Here is a 24,004-nt window from a genome sequence, read left to right on the forward strand (position 1 = left end):
AGCAATTGTTCTTATGCACACCATTGTCGAAAAGTACTGCCCTAACGACTCTCTTACCTCAACTTTTTATAGTGTCTGCAACACTAAAATCAACAAAAAGCGTCTTTCCAAGCACTTAAAAGAAACCAAGAGGCAGAAGATGTGAAATGCTGTCAAAATCCCCATGGTAACCGTATGGTGCACAGCCCAACCAGTAAGGAAAGCTCTCGCGGTCAAATCCATTTGGGAAGCTTCATTTTATACAACAGTTTAGTAGAGAGCAGGATCTTAGCAGCCTGCTAGGTTTTTTTTTCCCCCCCCCTTCCTGTTACTTCCTCTTTCGGTTGCACTGACTAGCTCAATGAAGATACTGAAGTAGTCTCTCCGCCAAGATACAAAGTCTGAAAGCATGGTGTTTGTATGTGCCATCATTTCATCCCTCGCCACCCCTAGTTTTTCCTGCCTCTACCAGTCATCCAAACTCTGCATGTAGAACCCCCAGGTGCTTCCGGGGACTCTCAACAGCACATCCCTCGGCTCGCTAGGTGTGGGAACCCACGTAATAGGAATGACTCAAAGGGTTAACGAGCTGTGTGCTGCTGAGTGGCAAGCAGAGAAGCCAATGGAGTGTCCGGGCAGGCAGGACGTCTGGCGTGGGCGGAGCTGGGACGTGGCTTGCAAAAGGGAACCCGCGGAGGCCTAAGGGTGAGAGGGCAGCTGGGGTTAGAGATTTGGAGGAAGTGGGACCAGCCTGGAGAACACGTGAGGAAAGGCCCCTACTCTCCTTTATTGTTAGGGGTTGGTAGTTCGGGGACAACCCAGGCCCGGTGTATGGCCACGGAGTTACAGTGTGCGGACTCCATGCCCTGTCACAACCAGCAAGTTAACTCAGTCTCTACCCCAAGCTCCGAGCTGCCACGACCTGGCGACCTGATTCCTGACCATGCCGGGGCAAACAGCGCCTCCACGGCTAAACTGACTTTCCTCACAGGGCACGCCCATTCTCTGGTACAGGCCGAGCGGGACCCTCAGGCCTGCGGCGGTGCCACCCTCAACTCGGATAACAACGGAGACAGTGGCAACGATGACGCACCAGCCAGCGACTCCCTCCTAGGGGACTGCGACGTCTCCCAGCAGATCGGGGCGCAGCTTAAGTTGCTCCCTATGAATGATCAGATCCGGGAGCTGCAGACCATCATCCGGGACAAGTGAGCCGAGAGAGGGAGGGGAAAGGGAGGTGGAGGGTCTCTCTGGAGGTGGACGGGGATTGGACGTAAGAGCGTTAAAGGGATGGAGTTCTTGGTTTTTGGAAACTTGGTGAGTGGAGATAGAGTGGGTTTTTTTTTTTTTTATGATTTTAAACAGGAGTGACACGTGACACGGGGCCCCAACTCTCTTCCTTAGTCTGCATTTAACTTCGCTTTGTGTAGGGAGGAGACCTCTTAGGTAGCCTCAGGCTTCCTCTTTGTCTTTTCCGGGTGACTGAGACCCGCAGCCTTCCCTGAGAGGTAAAAGGCCTGTGCTATGTGCCAGGTGTCAGACCATATGGTAAATATGTAGCTCACAAATGGTTACTACCTATGATTATGCTCAGGCGCACAAATAGAAAGAAAGTAACTTCAGGGAAATGTGCTCAACAGACCCTCCGCGCCTTTAGTGTTTGCCCCTCCGAATATGTAATTTTGTCTAAGGTCTTTTAGCCTCATAGTTCAGGTTTACTTGACCACGAGAAACCTTATAATTCAACTCTGATCAAGATTGTTTTACTATAAACTTACTAGAACATAAATGTTTCAGTAAGTTAATGAATTAAAGGGAACCTAAAAGAGTCTTTGGTTCTCCCATTAATCCCACAAGCCAATGCAGATAAAACTTCATTTTGAAATGCTATTTTGAGATCTCTTGGAGATGGGCTTTCTCAAAGGAAATAACCAGGATGAACTACCAGCTGTTATAGACGCTTGGGCTTGAGCTCAGAAAGTGAGGCTGAACCACGAGGTTGCTTTCACAAATGCAGTGTTTTATTAGCAAGTGGTGGCATGTCAGGAGAATAGCAGAGTCAGAGCTCAGAAATGGCTGCCTCCGGAGAGTAAAGTGAGGGAAGATTATGTAGGAAAGAAAGGGTGTGGGAACATGCAGGAGTAGGAAGAGTTTCTTCATTCTGAGGTTCAGGGTGTGCCACAATGTGTTGAGGGTGATCCAGGGGTGGCTGAGCACAAGATTATTGATAATACTTCTGGAGCAGTCCTTTTTGTGTTATCAATTAAAAGGATCCACCAGTGTTTGTCGCAAACTGATGTTAACAGTGTCCTCTGAAGGAATAGAAATATTTCTTTAGGCATTAAGCAGCTTATCACTGATGGAGTTTTTTGGGGATGAGTTTGGAGTTCAGGGTCCTTGGGTTCACTCTGGGCAAGGTTTCACCAGAGCTCCCCTTTCAGTCACACGTGGCGAGTTCCACAGGCGAGTTTTTCCATGAGACAGAGATGTTATATTTAAAGAGCGAGTTTATTCGGGGAACAGGACAGAAGAATAAAGAACACTTGCTTAGACACAAGTGAGCAGAAAGAGCTGCCCAGAAAGGGACAGGTTTGCTGAGAGAGGCCTTCATGGTCGCAGGCGGGCGGCCTTGAGGAGAGCAGCCTCCACTTCCCTCCACTGCAGAGAAGCCCAGCATGGTACAGGTAATGAGAGATTGGGTGCAAAGAAGCACCTGCATAGGCACAGGTGGGCAGAAGGACTGCTGCCCCCTGTCAGTGTGAAGACTGTGCTGATATAATCATTTTCTTTTTGGGAGGGGTTCACTCCTTTGTGGAGTGATCTGTTTGCTGTTGATTAGGGATAACTCTGTGGAACTGTAAATGGACCAGAGATTTCACAATGAGCCAATGAGTCCAATCTCTCTATTTTTATCCTCATGTGTGTCCCTTCAGCAGTCTGATACCTGTTTGGGGCATTTAGCCTCGTGATCAGGCACTAAGGGTCTTGATTTCTATGGCTGGCTTAATGGTCATGTTAATCCCTTCTGCGCCCACCTCCTTGTGTGAGTCAGGTTTTAACCTTGAGATGCCTCCTTTGGGGTTACTATTTTTTTCCTCCATCATTACCATGGCTCTGCAGATGTGGTACAGTGGCTTGTAAGACAAGGGGTCTTTTCCTGGTTTAGGCTCTGCTGATCACACAACAGGTTTCTTTTTCCACTGCACTTTAAATTAGTTGCTACTCTGTGTAAAAACCCATTTTTCAGTGGGTGCCTTGATTTTTTAAAATTGCTGTTGAGTCAGGTTGCTATTCTCTGAGTCAGACTGTAGTATCCTTACCTTCATATTATTGTAATAGCTGCCAGTTTGTTTCCCTGCCTCCAGTTTTTCTCTCCTCCATATGCACTTGTATGTTACTACACAATCTTAACATATAGCTTTGATTAGTAGCCACAGTGGAATCCACCCAAATGTCCATTACCTGGCGAATGGGTAAACAAAATGTGGTACAGCGGACTATCACTCAGCCAAGGAGGAATGGTATATTGATATGCAATGGATGAACCTTGAAAACATGCTAAATGAAAGGGACTAGTAATCAAACATGTGACAGTACTTAATTAAACTTTGTTTACTCAGAAAAGCCTGAGTTATATAGTAAACCTGGGTGTATATGAAATTTTTTTCTTTCTTTCTCAGTTTGGAACAAAATTGTAGGATCCAGTATACGCCGAATCAAGATGTTTAGCATTTCTGTGCTTCAAATTGATCACTTGTGAAATTAGACTATTGATAAGATCTCACAGAGCTCCTGAGAGGTTAAAATAAGCAGCTGTCTGCAGACATTTGTTATAAACTGTGAAGCGCTGTGCATATTAAAGGCATTTAAAACCATTATGTTTATATTTGTGCATGGTTCTGATAGCATCCATAAATGCTGGTTTCTTGAGCTTTTAGCAACAGTAATTGAAGTATAAATACAATTCACATTCTTATTTTAGAAGGCAACAATAAGAAATCCCAGGTAATTTTTATCCTATTCTGATATAGTATAGAAAATCCTGCACAAATTTTGATAACTAATTGATGCTTAGTTATTTAGGCCAGAGATTGTCTTACTTTTGCTTTTGTTATCTATTAACAGAGGCCTCTGTTCCTTTATCTTCAAAACTTGTCATCCCCTCATACAAACAATAACTATTTCATCCCGTTGAGGGCACTGGTGGTAAGGGTGCCTGTGGTAAGAGGAGCTGTATTTACGTAGGTCTAGTAATGGAATATGCCATCAATTATGATGCCCTGTCTTCCGTGGGGCTTATGAACTTCTCTATTTTGATGTGACATGTATGTGCACTGTGGAGCTGTGTGTTACAGGCCATTTGAGTGCATATTATACCTTTTGTTATTCCTGGGTGTTAGTTTGTACCTTTGACATTGGCATAGGAAATGGGCTGAGTCAACAGGACTGTATATTGTTGTAAATATATAAAGCAGGAAAAAATTGAGAACATTGTTTGGACTGACTGAAAATTTCTTTTCAAGTAATGCACAGTATTTACAAAATATGTTGGTTGTTGTATTATTGAATTTCAGGGAAACAGTTTTCTCTCTGAGAGTGCACTAATCTAAAATGCCAAGTAATCAGATAATTTAGTCAGTCACATGTGGGTCACAGGTGAATTTGAGAACAGAAATGACTCCTTTATTTCCAATGTTCATTGTTACAATGGATTTAACCACACTCTTCCCTTTCTGGTTCCTCTAAATATTAAGCCCAGCAAAATCTGAGTATAATACACTTTTCCCTTGAGCATAGTTCACAGCCTTCTATTTTAGGCACTGTGTTTAAGAGATCATCTCTCGTCCCCAGTTTTTTGTCTTGTTTTGTTTTCTGTTGTTTCCTGAAAGGTTAATGCTGTTTCATGAGCTCCTCAATGTTCCCTGCTTTGCCATGGTTTTAGCAGGCAGTTTGGGTGAAAGTCAAGCAATTGGGAGTGTCTAGGTATGTGAAATAGCACTAAAGGAGGACATTCAGTTTGTCCCTCTTTGGTCACCTGGCAGAGAAACAGTCTCAGGAGGGATGGTTATCCTGTGCTTCCCTAATGTCAGTGCAGCCTGTTGTAACTTGAGTCATCTGACTAGGTTATTTAATGTTCTTAACTAAAGTTGTGCATCTAAATTACTCGAGGAGACTTCTCTGTTTGTTTAAATGCATATTTTGGGCCCTCATTCTTAGAGGTTGCTTGAGTAGTTTTGGTGGAACCTGAGTACCTGTAGTTTTATAAGCACCATAGCGATTGCTAGTCTCAGTCCAGGCCAATGGGAAAATGGTGTTCTCCCACATTTGGTGATTTTGGGAACTTCAGATTTGGAAAACAGGCTGAATCGGGGATTCTACGCACTAAGCAGAATCAGTCTAGAGAGCCTGATCTTACATCACCTTCAGATTGCAGGGATCTTGGAAATTTTCTCTTCAAATTACACAAAACCAGAGTCCAGAGTGCTAACCGTTACCTTATGGAACCCAAATTGTACAAAGTCAAGAAGATGTCTGCCACATAAAAACTTTGACCTGCAATTTGTTTAAAACATGGATATGTATCTTGTTTTCCATGTGCATTTTCTGACTTTTAGGCTAGGAGGGAGAAAGTTGCCTCTTTAAGCTACATGTAGCAAACTCACACACATGTATATGATATTTATTGGACCTAGCCAAAGAAGGTCTGGGCTGGCATAGGACCTGGCACAGAGGCACTTAATATTGAATTCATAGTTAAGTAAATAAACTTGAATGACTGAGGTCTGGGTTCTAAGGGAAATTCTTTTTCTTGTTCTACTAGATTTTGAATTTATATTGAACTCTGCTGCTTTCAGATAAATAATTGGTGATGCTCTATTTTATAAGCTGTTTAAGGAGGTGCTGTTGGCAGATAACTGAAGGTTACACAGGACTGTTTAGGGATACATGCTCTAAAAGCAATTCAGACATTTGTGTACACAAAGACAAAGGAAGCAGTCAGTTAACTGATAGTTTTTTGTTTTTTAAAAGAATTGGTGTGGAAAGAAAGAGAATATGAGAGAGAGAGAGAGATTTCAAATAATAGTTTTCCAATAGTTACCAAACCCCTCATGGGCTAATGCCTAGCTAAACAGGCTCGGCCTAAAGCTTGCCACAAGTCATAGGTAACTTTCGGCAGAAAACAACAAGAAAACAGATGGGTAGGTCCCAGGGAGCTGGGACAGAAGGAGATCCTTAACATTCAAAACACACCACATCAAGATAATGTCTCTGTGAAGGGCCAGGAACCGTCTCCCTATGACTCTCACCCACTTGTGTCTTTTCCAAGTATCTCTACATGTCTCTCCTCCATATACCTCCTCCTCCAGAAGTACCAGGGTGTAAGTCCAAGCTGTAAAAGCAAGAGAGCAGGAAGACCCACATGTTCAGTTATAAGCTAACATGGTCACTTACTCTGCTCCTAGTTCCCGGTGGTCTCCTACGCAGGAATCAGCTTCATGTCTTCCTGCCAGGAGTTGTAAACCTTAGCTCCTGAGATCTCATCACCTTGGAGACTGGAATGGAATCTAAAAATGTCATGGGGTAGGTAGATTATTTTCCCTCTAATAGTGCTAGAGAGCTGTGTCCTTAAAGACTTGTACCTTCGTAGGTAGTAAAAGCAATATTCATTTCTAAAAGGCTTTTGCATCAGATTATGTTTGTTCCATGTACTTCATGGGGTGGGGGATGTTTTACAAGAATGAAAGAAGGACAGAGGACATCATGTATAAATCATTGGTATACTGTGACAAACCATGTAACCATTTGTTTTGTTTTAGTGATTATATAATAACACAATAGTTGTTGAAGTAAAGTTTGTGTTTTCAGAACTTTCACTAAATGCTAGCTTAAAATGTAACATTCCATTGGTTTAAACCTAGCAGAAAAATTTCAAAGTTTCACTTCCCTTTAAACTGTTGCTTCAAAAACAGAAACAAACAAAAGTATATTAGAGCTGAATTTGAGTCCATTTTTTTAAAAAAGGTTTATTTCTTTATGCATAAAGACTGGGGTATAGGACAGAGATGCAGGGGGTGAGAGGATTCACCAGAGACAGAGTGGGGAGCAGAACAGACAGATTGAGGGTAGTAGCAGGAGAGACAGGAGAGGTCTGCCACACCATGTGGGTCATTTTCCTGGCCAGGATCAAACTTGAGCTGCAGTGGCTGTGGATAGCTTCATAGTGCTGCCCTTTAACCCCTTGTGCCCCCAGTGAGTTCTCTGAGTCCATTTTTATTCTTCTTGAACTTCATTGCCAGGTAAAATACGGAACATCTGTTTAAGTTTAAATTCTGATAAATATACAATGAATACCTTTTTGGTGTAAGTATATCCTAAATACCTTGTGGGATACACTTCTGGAATATAAATTTCAGTGGGCATCCTGTATTTCTGTTTGCTACATCTGGCAATCCTGCTCTGTCCTAACTTCTCCCACCTCAAGTGCTGAAAATGATTTTTACATAAAATCCTCACTTTTGAAATTATGATGCACTAAGTGCTACTGGGATTTGAAACAAATTAAATTCTGTTAGGTTATGAGCCAGATGTTTTGGTATCAAGATTTTGGGAACGGTGTGCTTTTGTGTGTGTTAGGCTTACCATGTATTCTTTATAAGACATGTAATAATAATGCTTCTCTTTGTTCAGAAAGAAACATTTTAATAATGTTTGTCTGACAGGTTCTTTATTACCTTGTATATATTGTACATGCATGCCAGTCTGATTCACAGAGAGAGAGAAGTAACATTAACATATATCTAGAATCTTGTGTTTTTTCAGTAGGCTTTCCATTGTTAGAGCAAAATATAAATAATGACTTTACCTAGGGACATGGAATTAGAGATCTTCAGGCCGGGATGAACCTTGAAATTCTTCACCTCTGTGATCCTCACTGTTTTCATCAGTGAAGTGGCGGTAGTACAATCTACGTCTTATGGCTGTGTGAGGATTCAGGGAGATGATGTACTAGAACCGCCTAATACTTGACACCAAGAAAGCTTTCAATAAATGGTGATCTATAGGGAAAAGGGAGTAGTATATGTGTTGATATAATATAGGTTCCTACTATGGACTTATAGACCTTTTAGAAAAGCTTTATAAATAAATCTTTGTACACTTTAGCTGTATCTCTATCTGTGTCTGTTGTGGAGAAAAGGAGGGTTGTCAATTTTTTTTCTGAACATAGAGCAGTAGTAGAGAGTGACCAAATGGCAATTTCTGCTGTAGAAATTGAACTTATAATTGTCCCAGGAGATAACCCCTAGAGACTCTGTCTCATATTAGTGTATGTTAGTGTTAGTGTGTGTTAGTGTTAGTGTGTGTTAGTGTTAGTATTAGTATTAGTGTCAGTATAAGTATTAGTGGTGGTGGTGGTGGTGGTCATAGTAGTAGTAGTAATGAGGCCTACCTAGTAAGAAAAGGAGAATCTCTACTTGAAGTCTTAATTTTTAAATATTATGAAAACATTTTTTTCATAGTCCTGTAGCTTGTGAAATAAGTACTTACTGATCTTTTGAAAGAATGGTTGTTGAGATTCAAATCATTTCATCTTGGTTTTGGCTTGCTATGAGATATACATTTTTTTTAAGTATACATAAATTGCTGCAGCCTCTCTGGAAATTTTATAGTACTTTATAGACAGTCTTAAAAGAGAAGAATCAGATATAGTGAATACACATTAAAGAGAGGATATTACTTTCAATATGATTTTGATTCTTTTTTTTCAAGTGACAATCTCTTTAAAATGAACTGCATTTGCTTCCGTTTTATTGCTATGGATACATCACACATTTGTTGGGGGGGAATGTCAAGGAAGGTATTCCCAGATCTGGTGAAGTCTGTACTGTTCATCTTCTCTGGGGTTTGTACAATTTAAAGACACAACCTAGTATTAATTAGATTTCCATGCTCTGAATTTTGAGTGCCTGATATCACTGTTTAAATATTTGATGTTTAATCATTTTAATATATTTTAGAATATTCTGTGGTGTATGTGTGTGTTTGTTGTTTTACAGTAATTTTGCACTAGATTTTGTTCAGGACTGTTACCAAGCTGATGATTAAAATGGCTTGCAAAGCTTTGCTTTCATTAGGAGAATTAAAAAAATGATTTTGGGGCAAAAGTGAATTAAGATTTGAAACAAAATGGCAGTCTGAATAAAACCTGGGCTCAGGTTTTCATTAAACCATTTTTATTAGCAAATATGTTAGTCCTGTGTTGCATCGGTAGTGACTCAGAGAATATGTACGATTTGATTGATCAAGCAAGTATATGTCTGTTTTATGAAACTCTAGTATTAACAATGTTAATGTGGATAGCGAAGATCACTATGGGTTTTTAAAAATGCAATCAAGTTATTGTATTTTAGCTGTACTTCAATTTCTAATTTGATTTAAAGTAAACAGTTTGGGTCTACAATCTGGCTAAAACACCAGGTAATAAGTTAGTAATTAGTTTGTAGTGGGATGACTTGGAGCATCTTTAATTTAATGCTTTAACTGAAAGTCAAATAGCCGTCAAGAAATGACAGTTACTGTTAGGCTCTTACAGTGTATACCTTTTTTGGAATGTAAAAAAGATGCTTATTAAGCAAAAGTTACCAGTTGAGACTGATATATTTTGGGAAAATGTAAAAGATGTTAAAATGTCCTTAGCAAAAATAACAAATCAGGGCAACTCTTATCACTGAACCTAATGTAACTTTTTTATGTAATGAGTTTACATGTAACTCTCTTTGGAAATCAAAAACAAAGATTTCGGATATGTTCCCAAGATATATTGCTGATATTTCTTTTTTCAAAGATTTATTTACTTGCACATACAGAACTGGGGTACAGGCCAGAGGCTCAGGGACGGCAAGAGGCTTCACCAGAGACAGAGTGGGGAGCAGAACAGGCAGACTGACCAAGTACACTGTTGAGGGGAGCAGTGAGCGGGTCAGGAGAGGTCTGCCAGCCATGTGGTCACCTCCAGGGCAGGCGGGAATTGAACTTCATGCGGAAGTGGCTTTAGCTTCTCAGTGCTGTGCTTTAACCCACTGCGCCACCAGGGAGAGCCTGCTGATATTTCTTTAAGACAGATCTGGAGTTTTTATTCCCTCTTGAAAAAATGTCTCCTGGCTTCTTAGACGAATTTGTGTGGGAGTAACAAACAGGGCAGGAGGTTTCAATATTTTTTTGTAGTTCATTGTCTTTTACTTCCTTGACAAGCATGTTGTAAAGATTAATTTTAGAAATGAAAGGTGCTGCTGTAATGTAATTTTATTTGAAAACCACAGTACATAAAACACAGCTTGTTTTCAAGGGGTTCTTCATGTGTGTGAGTGTGTGTGGATAGAGCTTTCTGAGTTTAGGGAATATTTATATATAAAGAATACAGGCCTGTATTCTCACTGTTTCTTAATTAAGTTCCACATTTTAGAGAATTAAAATATGTAATATGGTAGAATTTATTTACTCAAAAAAACTAATGCTGTTTGTGTCAGGGATATTTCATTGCATTTCCCTGTAAGAGAACAAATGTAGCTTGGGAAAGAGTCATGATTAATGGTATACTGAGATAATATATGCCTGCATAAGTCATTAGATGGTGTGTTGGGGAATATTTTGGGAATGCTATAGATAGGCAGTTGGAGGTTTTTCGGTACATGATTTTTTTTTTAAGATTTATTTTTATTTATTTATGCACATAAAAACTGGGGTGTAGGCCAGAGGTTGGTGGGTAAGAGGATTTACCAGAGACAGAGTAGGGAGCAGAACAGGCAGATTTACTGAAATACACTGCTGAGGGGAGCAGTGGGCAAGACAGGAGAGATCTGCTTGCTTCATGAGCTCCTGCAGCAGTGGCTGGTGATAGCTTGATAGTGCTGAGAATTTAACCCCTGAATCACCAGGAAGCCTAAGTATATAAATTTTAAATCAATCTGTTATTCAAATCATTTAACAATATGGAAGAAGGAGGAACAATGCTAGATTTTTATATACAGAAAAAAATGTCAGCCTTTTAACATTCCATTTTTGGCTAGCTAACAGCTTGTGGGTAAGTGCTGGGTTATTATTACTTGGGTCCCTCAGGATATGAAAGTATTGGGCAGAAAATAAATGTATAGGGAAATGGCAGAGCGTTCTAGAGAGTAAAGTATTTAGTTGAAAAAACAGCAAAAGGAACAAATTATCAATAATTTGAGAAAGAGGTCTTGGAAATCAGGTTACATGTCATTGAAAGCAATTGCAAATGTGGAATATTTGCTTGTACTATACTAAGTTCCAAAAAGGATTAGAGACAAATAGATGGATTATTTATCTTGGTGATGTTTTAGATCATGTGGGTGGGAGGGGGAAGAGGAGAACCCTTGGAAAGTTTTGTCATATCTTGAGCCGTGGGTTTGCTGCTATCTTCCAGGGGGAGCTTCCTTCATCCCCTGGTTGAATAATGTATACTTGGGCAGCTCAGTGGCAGACTGCCTCATCTTTTCAATTCCTGTTTCTAATGCTTATGTCGAAAAGTCAGTTCAGTAATGTAAATTACATTGTAGCCTAGTGAAAAAGTATAGTCTCAGTTGTAGACTGTACATGTCAACATTTAAACCTGTGTTAGTAGGTTTTAATATTGGTGTTTCTATAAGTATTATGAAATATTTTACGTTCAGGCTCTAATCTAGACTAAAACTTTTACTACTTTTCTTTTTTTTTTTTTAGGACAGCCAGTAGAGGGGACTTCATGTTTTCTGCAGATCGTTTGGTAGGTGGAGGCTTTCCATTTCCATTTCACTGTTTAATGATATAATCATAGTAGGCCAAAAAACTGTTTTGTTCTATAGCATTCCACATGGTGGGGTTGGGCTAGGGGAGGAAAGATTGACTAAGGATCCATCCTCTTTCTAGGCTTTTGAAGTGTTGTTACTGCTGTTGTATTAAAGCTCTGTTTCAGTCCCTGTCACCTCAAGCCATTTCCCCATGAACTCATCCTGCTTAATTCTGAGCATCCATTACCTCAAATGGATCTTGGTAACCTAATTCTGGGCAACCCTTAAATGCCTGATCATAGGACAGTGATGTAAAGGCCATTAAAGAAAGCCAAAAATGTAGTAGCAGTATCCACTTAGTACACAAAAATTAATACCTCTTGAAGTTTACATGTGTAGGAGGAGGTGCAATTACTTTGCCTCTTTTCTGTCCAACCCTCATGTGTAAAATACAGAACTGAATGGCTTATACTGTCCTCAGGGACTTCTGATAAGGGTTGACCAATCCCAGCTCTATTTACCTAGTATAATCCCAGAAGGATAGAGGCCAGGTTGGGCTGTCACTGTGTTTCCTTCTTGTGTTTGTATCTACCTGTGCTCAGTGTTGGGAATGAGGTTGACATGGTTTCATGTTGCGCAGTAGTTATGGGTGCTGCTCCATTCCTGAGACATATACTGAATGCAAGTGAGTCAGGCACTGTGCTAGAAGAAATAGCAGTAAGGACTAGAGACATGATCCCAGTTGTCAGAAAAGGAAATGGCTTATTAACCTCCCAGCTATCATCAGGTAGTTGAAGCTAGATTACTAAAGGGAATCTGGGAGTGGGGTACAAAAAGGCATGACATTTTCACTTAGATATTCCCTGGAGGAAATCTTTATTCCAAAAGTGTATAGACAACTCTTATTCTTTCAGTTTTAAATATTCTTGATTTAGTGGCCACTTCTGTTTACAAGTATTTAAGTATCCAAGGGTACTAATAACATTGGATTGCACCAAGGCAAATGTAGTTAAAGTTAGATCTTTATCCTGTTATGAAAGCAAAGAACAGGATCAACAAATGGACCCTTTGTCATTGGCCACTGTGGAGAAAACAGAGGTGTTAGTGTTCACTGGTAGAAAATGATTCTTATTTTCTTTTGTCTTGCTTGTTTCCTTTTTTGTAGCAAGTAAAAATTGCATTCATAATTATTGCAGAATGCTTGCTTGAAAGAGTAGGTGTTATATCTTAAGTCAAATGAGAGAATAAGGACCCATGGCTTAACTCAGCTGAGGAGATAGTTACTTCACTTTTTGTTCTCTGCAGTTACATTGAAGGTCCTGTTATTAGGTGAGGAGTAGAGATCCAGGGTCTGTTGTGATAGGGACTCAAGCTGTTTAGGTTTCTAGCCTTGAGGATTTCTAGTACACTGTCTCCTCTGACTAAAGAGTCCCATTAGCCCACAGGGATTACAACCGAGATGATAAAATGCACAAAATGAAGAATTATGTGAAATAAATAAATATATTTAAATTTTAAAAAGTGTCTCATTAAAGTTGACATTAATTCTGTCCTGAATTTGTCAGGGTTGGCTTCCCTGGCCAACCCTTCAAGTTTGAGTTCTTTAAGTTTTAGTCTCCCCCTGTTGGATTCTGTGTTCTATAAGGCTTGGGTACAAAAATTTCCATCCCGGGGTTATTGGAGATGGAGTGAGAGGTATGATTCTTTAGAGGAGCATTACTAGCTGGGGGATGTAAGTTTTCAAAGAAAAGGATCCTCTTCTTCCCTTGCAATTCGTTCACAAGGAACAGTAACCACCATAGAGAGCAGTGGCTAAAGGTGAGTGTGCTCACAGACACACGCTGTTCTTGAGGTTCCTGATCTGCCTGATACTGCAGGCTTACAAAGCACTGGCCCAGTTAGCTTTGCTCTTTTTCCTGGCAGCAGGGTGATGTGTTGTGATAACTGAGATGGGGGCCTGATGTTTTCTCCCTGCTGTTCCTGGTTTCAACCAATAATGAAATATTGATTGAAGAAAGTGTGCAGTACAGACTTAGCACTACTTTTATTGTATTAGGCTCTGGAGACTCACCGGTATACCCTATCTGGGTTTTGGAGGCTGTTTCTTGTAATTCTGATAGATTCTTCCCACCGTACCATACATTTAGGATTGTTAGAAGCCTTTTCCTCATCTAGGAAATCCCGATGTATTCTCTTGGATAAAATTCCAAGCTCAGAAAATTAATTCAACCAAATTCATTTATTTATGTATTTTCTTATCGAAAGTTCCCAGCTTTATTTACTTTATGGAAAATCTTTATTAAGTAGAATCCAAATAATTTTAGAAGTGCCAAACATGTCAGAGAAGTTCTCAGTGGGCACTGTTTGCATAGTAACCAGAAGTCTATCCCAAAGGTGTCTGCCATGACTCTCTTTACTCGCTGGAGTTTTGCATCTGACATATATAGCCTAGATTAACTGAATGAGAATTAGAAAGCATACTTGAACTGAGCTTTTTTGGCAGCATTCATATGCCTAACCGAGTTTGGATAACTCGCAGCAAGCAGCTGGCACTTGGATCTCAGTCTAACACATGATAGGGTCCAACTTCCTACGTCCCTGGTATACAACTGACGTGTTGCTGATGTTCTTATCCTGAGATTAAGCTAACAGAATTTTTTTTTTTTGCAAATTTTCAATTTATTCTTCCTTTGACTCTTTAGATCAGACTGGTTGTGGAAGAGGGATTGAATCAGCTGCCATATAAAGAATGCACGGTGACCACTCCAACAGGTAACCAGGGCTATTGCTACTCCTATGTTCTCATAAAAAATCTGAGATAGAATTGGGAGGAGAGGGAATGTCTGAGTAAATCAGTATACAAATTGAGGAGTCTAGGTGGAACTAGTCTTTTAAATGACTTGGACTCAGAGACATTTACTAAAGTTTTTTATGTGGATGATTTTTTTTTAATGGCTTGCTTGTGGATTCAAGTTAAAAGTTAATAAATATTCTTCAGCATGCAGGTGTTGCCTTTGATGACAGCCCATTGGGACCAGAGTTAAGAATTGCTGGCAGTTTATCTTCACCAGTGTGGGGAAGCTGCTGGTGTTAACAAATGGGTGAGGCTGGTTTGGCATTGAAACTCCAGGTAAAAGGATGAGAAGTAAGAAAAAAAAGTAAAAAACGGTGAGAATTGGAGAAGATGCTTTGTTCTACTTTCTAAGAGAAAGCAGACAAAGGTCCCTGTTTCAGGGATTTGAAATTATGATTTGGTTCTTTAGTAAATAATGGAAGCTGTTCTACTCAGAGGTTGACCATATGAAAATTGGGGGCTGAGCTTACTGCATCATAATTGACACAAATTCAGGATGAGAACAAGAGTTGAACTTGTCTTGGCATCTACTCCAGCCTCTTTCTCTTCTGCTTTTTAAGGCAGAATGGAGAATCATAAAAAGGGACAGAATGAGGCATCTCTCTGCTGTGGTTCACAGTGGGGTCTCAGTTTGAATTGGTGGCGTTTATAGCATTCTTGGAGTGCAACGAATTCAAATTGAATCCAATTTGAGGAACGTGTACATGAATATCATGCTATCATAAGTCCTGTTCCCTCTTGATGAAGTCCACCTCTCTCAATTATCCCCACAGGTTTCTTATGAAGAAGTAACTGAAAAATCATGACTCTTCTCATTACTTTCACAGGGAACCTAAGATGTTTTACAGTGTGTCTGGACAAGGGTTGCTCTGTACCCATCTGCTTTAAACCATAGACACTTTATAAAATAAGTAGGTTGCTTCAATGATGGAAGATAAATTTTTGGTTTTATTCTCCAACAGGGTACAAATATGAAGGAGTGAAATTTGAGAAGGGAAATTGTGGGGTCAGCATAATGAGAAGCGGTAGGTCTGCCTATGTGAGTTTTGTCTCTTTGCATGCATAAAAACAGCTGCTGCTTTCCAGGAGGGAGGTGGGCGTGTCTGTCATAACTGCAGCGTGCCTTAGTGGAAATCTTGCTGCCTGCATTGTATATCCTTATGGTACCTTGGAGTCATGGCCTGTGTGTTGCTGAGTTTGGCTAATTTTAACTGCAGAGCATCATTTCTTATGACCTGCCCTCATGGGCAAGCCAGCTTTCAAAGAGTTTCAGGGGAGGGTGTGAGCAGGGAAGGATGCATTGATGTTATCTTAGTGAGAACAGGCCAACTTAAAGAATGACAAAATATGGCACACAATCAGGTCTGCAGAACTTTGAGTACCAGGCTATAAAAAAAAAAAAAAAAGGTGTGCTTTTTAGATTTCTTTTGTAGGGAAGGGATAGTCCTACCCTGTCAGGAACTAGACTAAGTTAACTGGTTTTATATTTTTAGTTTCATATTTGATGAGTATTTGGCAAAAGCATTTACCTGCCAATAACTCTAGATATTTGCAGTTGCTGGTCTTATAAATGTGTTTGAGTTGAAATGCTTCCCCTTCTAAACTAAATTATGTACAGCAAAACCACCTGCTATGATTAAAATGTATACCTTTATACAGAGATTAATTGGCTAATTATTTTTTGTACCAGGTCCAAAGTATGGTGTAAGCCCCACTTGCTTGTTCTGGAAACATGGAATTTTTTTTTAAATATTTGCTTAGTTTATTTCATAGATGTAATACTGGTTTACAACATTGTATATAATTTAGGGGACTAATTCCACACCTCCTGAGATATATATACTGGATTATTTACTTTTATTTATTTTTTTCTTAGATTTTTTAAGTTATGCATATAAGAGCTGGAGTGTAGGCCAGAGATGTTGTGGGCAGGGGGAGAGGATTCACCAGAGACATATTGGGGAGCAAAACAGGTAGATTGAATGAAATCTATGCTGAGCGGAGCAGCGGACGAGACAGGAGAGGTCTGCTGTGCCATGTGGGTCCCCTTCCTGGCCAGGGATTGAACTCGTGCTACAATGGCTGTGGATAGCTTCATAGTGCTTCGTCTTAACCCCTTGCAGCACCAGGGAGGGCCCTGGATTATTTATTTTGAAAGAATACATTAACATTCCCCATTGGCTGTGAGGTTCTGTTTGTGAACATTAAATACCTCAAGTTAAATAGAAGCTTTAAGTTTCTTATTTTGTAGACGGCTACTCTTAAGCAATGATAGGACTCCCAGGACAATATTGTTTCACTCTCACTCCCTGCACCTCTGACCTGTACCCCAGTTCTTATATGCATAAATAAATAAATTGTCTTACAAAGTGACAGAGACGGGCCCTCCCTGGTGGCGCAGTGGGTTAAAGCACTGCACTAAGAAGCTTAAGCCACTTCCACATGAGTTCGATCCCCGCCTGCCCCGGAGGTGACCACATGGCATGGCAGACCTCTCCTGACCCGCCCGCTGCTCCCCTCAGCAGTGTACTTCGTTGATCTGCCTGTTCTGCTCCGCACTCTGTCTCTGGTGAATCCTCTCACCCTCCGCATCTCTGGCCTGTACCCCAGCTCTGTATGAATAAAAAAATAAATCTTAAAAAAAAAAGTGACAGAGACAGTAGAGGTGACTTTTTAAGACACAGTTGCTTCTTTCAGTACATCTCCTGCTTCCATGGCAGCAGCTTGGTCTTTGCTCCCCGATGACTTAGGCTGATGTATAGACAAGATACGAAGGTGCTTATCCTTCAAAACTACTGGCTGCTTTTTATATACATTAGAAAGAAGTCTTTATACTAGTGACACAAAGTTTCCTCTTAACATAAGTGAATGCAGTCAATTTAAAGAGAAATATTAAGTACTGGTAAAATACCAACTTGCCACTGATGTTACCTAAAATCTTGATGGTATGAAAATGATCGACTTTTCACAAATATTTACATACCAGAACTTAGACTCAAAAAAAGCTCCATGTCCAGAAATCGGAGTGATAGTGTTCATTGTGTTTTTCTGGGAGAGAGACACAATATGGGCTCCCTTTATCCTGTTTGCCAGCAAGGCCTCTGTCGTTAAAGTCACTGTGGGGCTGTGTGCTGTCATCCAATGTGGCCTTGACCTATAAGAAATCCTTTGATTTATATCACCCATCATTTCATAAATCTTATATTCTTTCTGATGAAAATAACAAGTTTATATGGTTTAAAGAGTTCTTTAAAATAATAGGAGTAAATATTCCTGATGTTGGAAAAGCTCAGGGAGCACATTAACAAATCTGTTTCTTATAATCATGGATGCATGACAAGCAGGCAGTAAAACCAGCTTATCTTACTTTTATTGACCAGCCTTTACTTGGGTTCATTGACGTGTACTGGGTATAAAATATGGGTGTATGAGAAGTAAAAGCTGTTATCTTAAGAAAAGTTGCTTCTGTCTTGACAATGTTCTTTTTGTGTTAACAGTCACAAGCTCTGGTTTGGCCTATTCTTTGACTTTCATTCTATTCCCCTCTAACATTTCTCCCCTTTTTTATTTCCTTCAAGGTGAGGCAATGGAACAAGGTTTACGAGACTGCTGTCGATCCATACGAATTGGAAAGATCCTGATTCAGAGTGATGAGGAGACACAAAGAGCCAAAGTATATTATGCCAAGTTCCCTCCAGATATTTACAGAAGAAAAGTTCTTCTGATGTATCCAATTCTTAGTGAGTGACCTGAGTTTCATTTGTAACCTTTGGTTAAGGTTTAAATTCAACTTGGTGCCTGCCTTTTATAAATGGTTTGCCTGTTTCTAAACTTTTTTTTCCAGTTGGATTTGTAATTGCTCTGGGAAGTTCATTAGGAATCTTTATTGTGTGAATAGGGAATATACATGAATCAAACTATTACCTCCAAAGAGGTACACATTGAAACGAAAGCTCTAAAGAGACAAAATACATAGAACATAGAGAATGTGTTAAAGTACATCCCTTCTTTATAGCAATGATTTTCCCAAGTATGTATCTTCTTTGGAGGTAACATTTTCCCCCCTCCTGTGTTACTCTGTTTTCTAAGCTTACTTAGATGATATTTAGCATGGTCTTTCAGGATTGGGGGTAGCGGGTGAGTGTTAAATGTGATATCTCAGATAATGAATAAGACTTGTGCACTTACAAGCTGAAAAGTCTATGTGTCGTTTCCATTACTGAAAATAGCATAACTGATAAAGAACATCACCTACAAATGAGGCTTTGCCCAGTGGTGTCTTATGCCAGATTATTAAACTGCCCTTACTTCAAAGAAATGTCGAAGACATTTTGAGATAAGTGTTAACATAATATATTTGGTTGTCATTTGATTTCAGGTACAGGAAATACTGTAATTGAAGCTGTAAAGGTTCTTATAGAACACGGAGTTCAACCCAGTGTTATCATTCTACTTAGTCTGTTCTCCACTCCTCATGGTGAGTTTAGCATGAGGCAGTAACTGGGGCTCCATATGGTCTTGGGATGGGAAAATGTATACTGTCCAATCTCGCCCCATGAGGAAAGTTTAATTGCTTCCACATTAAATATAAAACTTATCTTGGTAATTATAACTTCCATTTGTCATTTCTAAGCTTAATGATGTTTTATCCCATTCTAATATTGCTCACATTCAAAGGGAAAAGCATTAACTAACCCCATTGAAGGGGATTGCAACTATTTTCCCAGTGATCCTATTTGGGTAGAGCCACAAGTGACTGAAAGGTCACTGTTTCTCCTGTCTCCCTAATTGAGCCAGAGAGCTGTTTCCAAATAGGGGAGAAGCTAGACAGATGCACAATACTATTTTTATTTTAAAATATATATACAGTATAAATCATGATTATCTTAGGATGGTGGGATTCTAAGTGGTTTTTCCTTTTAAGCTGTTTCAATATTTTTTTAATGTTCTGCAATTAATTTGCATTTATTTTATCATTGAAAGGAAGATAAATATGTGGCTTCTATTTGGGGTATTTCCTCATTTCCAGAGTTGCCAAGTCCCCATCAATCCTGGAGCTACTACAGGGTATCTAGTTGGCAAGGCTGTTTTCAGTAGGCCATTTTATAGGAATTGTGACCTGTTTCTTTATTTTTTCAAGATTTGTTTTTATTTATTTGCATACAAAAATGGGGTTATAGGCCAGATGTGTGAGGGAATTCACTAGAGACAGAGTGGGGAGCAGAACGGTATTGCTACTGTTGAGGGGATTAGTGGGCGAGACAGGGGAGGTTTGCTGAACCATATGTGGGTCACCTCCCTGGCCGAGGATCAAACTCAGGCTTCAGTGGCTGGTGATAGTTTGATAGTGCTGAGACTTTAACCCCTGCACCACCAGGGAGACCCCTGGCCTGTTTGGTTAATTTGCTGTTTCATAATAAAAAAATTACCTGTATTTCAAATGTTGATGCTGACAGAGGTTGATTTGCTTGGTTATCCATTCATATGTAACAGAGGTGACAATTAAGACATTGTTATTTGTTTGTAAGAACTTATTAGTGAGTGAGTCGGGGCATAGTCTGATTACTATCATAGCTTTTCAGATCAAATATTATATTAACAAAGATATTAACCAAATCAGACTAGGTGTCCAAAGGTTATTTCTCTCTGTCCTCTTTCTATGTTAGACCTAGTAACTATTAACTTCTGAATTCCAACTAATGTTACCAAAGTAACCTGCCATAACTGCAATTTTCTTTTTTTGAAGGTGCCAAATCGATAATTCAAGAGTTTCCAGAGATCACGATTTTAACTACTGAAGTTCATCCTGTTGCACCTACACATTTTGGACAGAAGTACTTTGGAACAGACTAAGTGATTGAGGGAAAATTAATTTTCTTGTGTAATAATACACTTACATTTTAAGTTTCTACCTGTTTTATGAATTTGCTTGAGATATCAGAGAAAATTGTTATGCTTTGTAATTTTTGGAAGTGGGTATAGTAAAAAGGAAATACTTGAGGTTTATTTATTTTATTTGGTTTTCTTGACTGCTGCACCAAATTCAGTAACAAATCACACACACCTCTTAGAAAAGATTTTAATAATGTGCTTATGTAAATTGTTGAACCTTCAGTATATTGAAATTGTTTTCTAATTTTATGAACCTCTGAGTTTGATGGTTGCTTGCCAATAAAACCCAAACGGGAGGTGGTTCTTCGGTCCACTATAGTTTGCACCTTGTTTCGTTTGCTTTTAGTTCCAGGAGTGTTCATGTATGTGGCTGTTATCATCTTCCTCTATTCTTTACTTGCTGATACAGTACATGCTGGTAACTTGGAAAGGATAAAAAGAATGCTTCCTGGAATTTTGCATCTCCATTAATATCCTTGCTCAATTGGCAGACCCAGGATACAAGGTTAACTCATCAGTTGGGTCATGATATTCTTCATGATACATTTCACATACCGTGCCATTGTTGGTCTGTGCTTTGCCAAGTATAACATAGTGAAGGTGGTGGGCAGGATATGGGCTATGAAAACTGTAGCAGAAATTAACTGGACTGAAGCAGGGATCCTGGGACACAGACGAGGGAGGGCTAAGTACTGTTAATGCCATTAGTGCCCTAGGAAATGATTAGTGGTGGGTCTCTGAGGTGTGGGGGAAAGGATGGTTTCTTGCTGGGTATTATGGCCAATAGGTAAATTATAATGTCTCATTTTTAGTTTGGGGTTTTCTATTAGAAGCCTTTGACTTGAAGACCAGTTATGTTGCATGTTTGTCAACTGTAGATTATTAAAATGGGGAAAATACCATGATTTAAAAAAATTCCTAGGGTTTATATGTTTATCTATGGGCATCTGAAAGGAAGGGAAACTCATTTTAGAAACCGGTGTTTGTGTTCTGAAACTTGCTTGTAAAACCCTGATCTCATTTTACATTGATATTAAAACATTTTAACAGTGGTTGCTGACTGATTACTTAATTAAATATACTCTTATAGGCCATTATTCAACTGTCATGGGCCTCTGTTAAAAAAACACAGAGAACAGACGGCAGTAACTTAGACCCACCCAGAGCTGAGCAAGTCAACAAATCCTGGGGGAGAGGAATGATTCTAGAAGGGATTGCATCTTCCCTTGGAGCCTAGTAATACTAGACAGACCTCATATTTCCCCCTTTGTCTTAAAAACCCATATAATAAAACTGAAACTGATAGATTTCCTATATTGCAATTATTTCATGGTAAACTGTATATACGTTCTCACTGAACTTATCACCTATACCAGTCATTTAAATATTTCTATGCAGTGTGGATTTTGTTTATTCTTAATTAGCAGAAGCTATAACTGAAGCCCATTAAAGCCTAATTATTGCCCTGTCCCAGGAAAGAGGTGAACCAGCAAATTGAGATATGGAATAGATTTACTTTAGATCGATGCATTTAATTCATTGAAAACATGAATTAATTGGGCCACTAAAGGAGTCAGTGCGTCTAAGCTAGTGCTTATGCAAGAGCTTCAATGGTTGAGGTGGCTTTCCAGAGCATCAGGTGAATTCATATTCTAGTGTAGGTATAAAACCATTACTTCAAGCAAATTATATTTTTATCATCAGCTATCTAGATTTAATGTATTTCTATTCCTTTTCATCACTGCATATGATTGGGAGTTGACTATGTTTCTTTCCCACATGAATGAAATTCCTACTGGAAATAGTTTAAACTCTTCTGGTGGGTCATATTCCCCGCCAGTGTTGTTTAAGAAATATTATAACTATGTCACCTTAGTCTTGAATCTGGTTAGCAAATGAGGCTTTATTTCCTGAGTGAATCACTGCAGGACGCTTGGGGAAAATTTCTAAATGATGCAAAATTAACAGACTATTAAAAAATAATGTTGTTTTTAATAATGTGAACTGCAGAGGAATAAAAACTGTGCAGATCCTGATTGAAGAAAGGAAGTCTAATACAATAGAAATGACATGCAAGAGTTTACAACAATGTTTCTCAAAAGTTGAATGTGCCTCAGAATCATGGAGGGCCACAGATAACTGGACTTCACCTTTAGAGTTTCTGAGCCCGTAGTCTAGAGTAAGGGCTAAAGGCTGGCATTCCTAATTCCCAGGTGTTGCTAATGTTGCTGGTCTGGTGGCCACTTTTGATTTCAGAAATTTCATTTATACTAGAAGCAATTAATGACATAAATTTTCCTATAAGTACTGTTTTAGGTGTACCACCAATTTTGACATGTTCTGTTTTTATTTTCATTTAGATCAAAATACTCGTTTTCCTTTTTATTTCTTCCTAGTTATTAAGAAGGGTATCATTTACTTTCCAAATGTTTATAGGAATTTTTAGACTTTTTTGGGAACTGATTCATATTTTAATTCAGAGAATATGCTTCATATGGGCTAATTCTTCTACATTTATTAAGATTAAAAAGTATTTTTGTATTTATATCTTTTACATCATTGTATATTCCCCATAAAATTCCCACCACCTGTTCAGATTTATTTAATGGCCTGGAACATAGTCTCCCGTGGACAATCTTGCATGTGTGCATGAAAAGTATGTGTCTCCTATTGTTGTTTGGATGGGTGTTTTATAAACGTCAAGGTAGGTTAAGTTGGCTCATTGTGTTCAAGTCTTTTCCTTTATAGATTTTCTGCCTGTCCTATCAATTATTGAGAGAAGGGTATTGAAATCTCTGTCTAAAATTTTGGATTTGCTTTTTTCCTTTCTATTAGTTTTTGCTTCATGTATTTTGAAGCTGTTGTTATATAAACTTTTTGGATTGTTATGGCCCTCTTGGTTGATTAACCATTTATCATTATGAAAGTTTCCTTTTATCCCTAGTAATATCCTTTGTTCTGAAAACTACTTTAGTAGTTTAGTAGTACTCTGTGTAGTACTTTAGTAGTTTAGTAGTACTTTGTAGTTTACTGGTGATTCTATTAGGACCTAAATTGCCCAACTTTAATTTATCACAGTATATTTCATGTGTAATATAAGGAGAAAACCCACCAGAGAGAGAGTGGGGAGCAGAGCCAGATAGACTGAAACACATGACTCAGGGGAGCAGCGGGTAAGACAGAAGAGGTGTGCTGTGCCATGTGGGTCATCTCCCCTGAACAGTCAGTGGTCTGCCTGCTGCAGTGGTTAGATGCTGCTTGATAGAGAGCTGTTTTCAACCCCTGCATCACCAGAGAGGCCCCTTCAACAGTTATCTTTTTTTTTTTTAAGAATTTTTAAAGATTTTTTTTATTTATGCACACAGAGCTGGGGTACAGGCCAGAGGTGCAGGGACAGTGAGAGGACTCACCAGAGACAGAATGGGGAACAGTACAGGCAGATCAATGAAGTACACTGATGAGGAGAGCAGTGGGCAGGTCAGGAGAGGTCTGC

General features: G+C 39.2%; 1 protein-coding gene across 1 annotated transcript; it reads left to right on the forward strand.

Moving 5' to 3' along the window:
* Positions 1 to 629: 629 nt before the first annotated feature.
* Positions 630 to 21,557, forward strand: UPRT (uracil phosphoribosyltransferase (FUR1) homolog (S. cerevisiae)). Its single transcript, XM_004685598.2, has 7 exons — positions 630 to 1,187; positions 11,719 to 11,761; positions 14,468 to 14,537; positions 15,582 to 15,644; positions 18,198 to 18,359; positions 18,998 to 19,096; positions 20,366 to 21,557. The coding sequence occupies exons 1-7, from the start codon at positions 811 to 813 to the stop codon at positions 20,470 to 20,472; spliced, it is 921 nt and encodes a 306-aa protein (XP_004685655.1). The 5' UTR covers positions 630 to 810; the 3' UTR covers positions 20,473 to 21,557.
* The last annotated feature ends 2,447 nt before the right edge of the window (positions 21,558 to 24,004 follow it).

The sequence above is a fragment of the Condylura cristata genome, unplaced genomic scaffold (assembly GCF_000260355.1).
Source record: "Condylura cristata isolate star-nosed mole 26May11 unplaced genomic scaffold, ConCri1.0 scaffold00019, whole genome shotgun sequence".
NCBI classification, from domain to species: domain Eukaryota; kingdom Metazoa; phylum Chordata; class Mammalia; order Eulipotyphla; family Talpidae; genus Condylura; species Condylura cristata.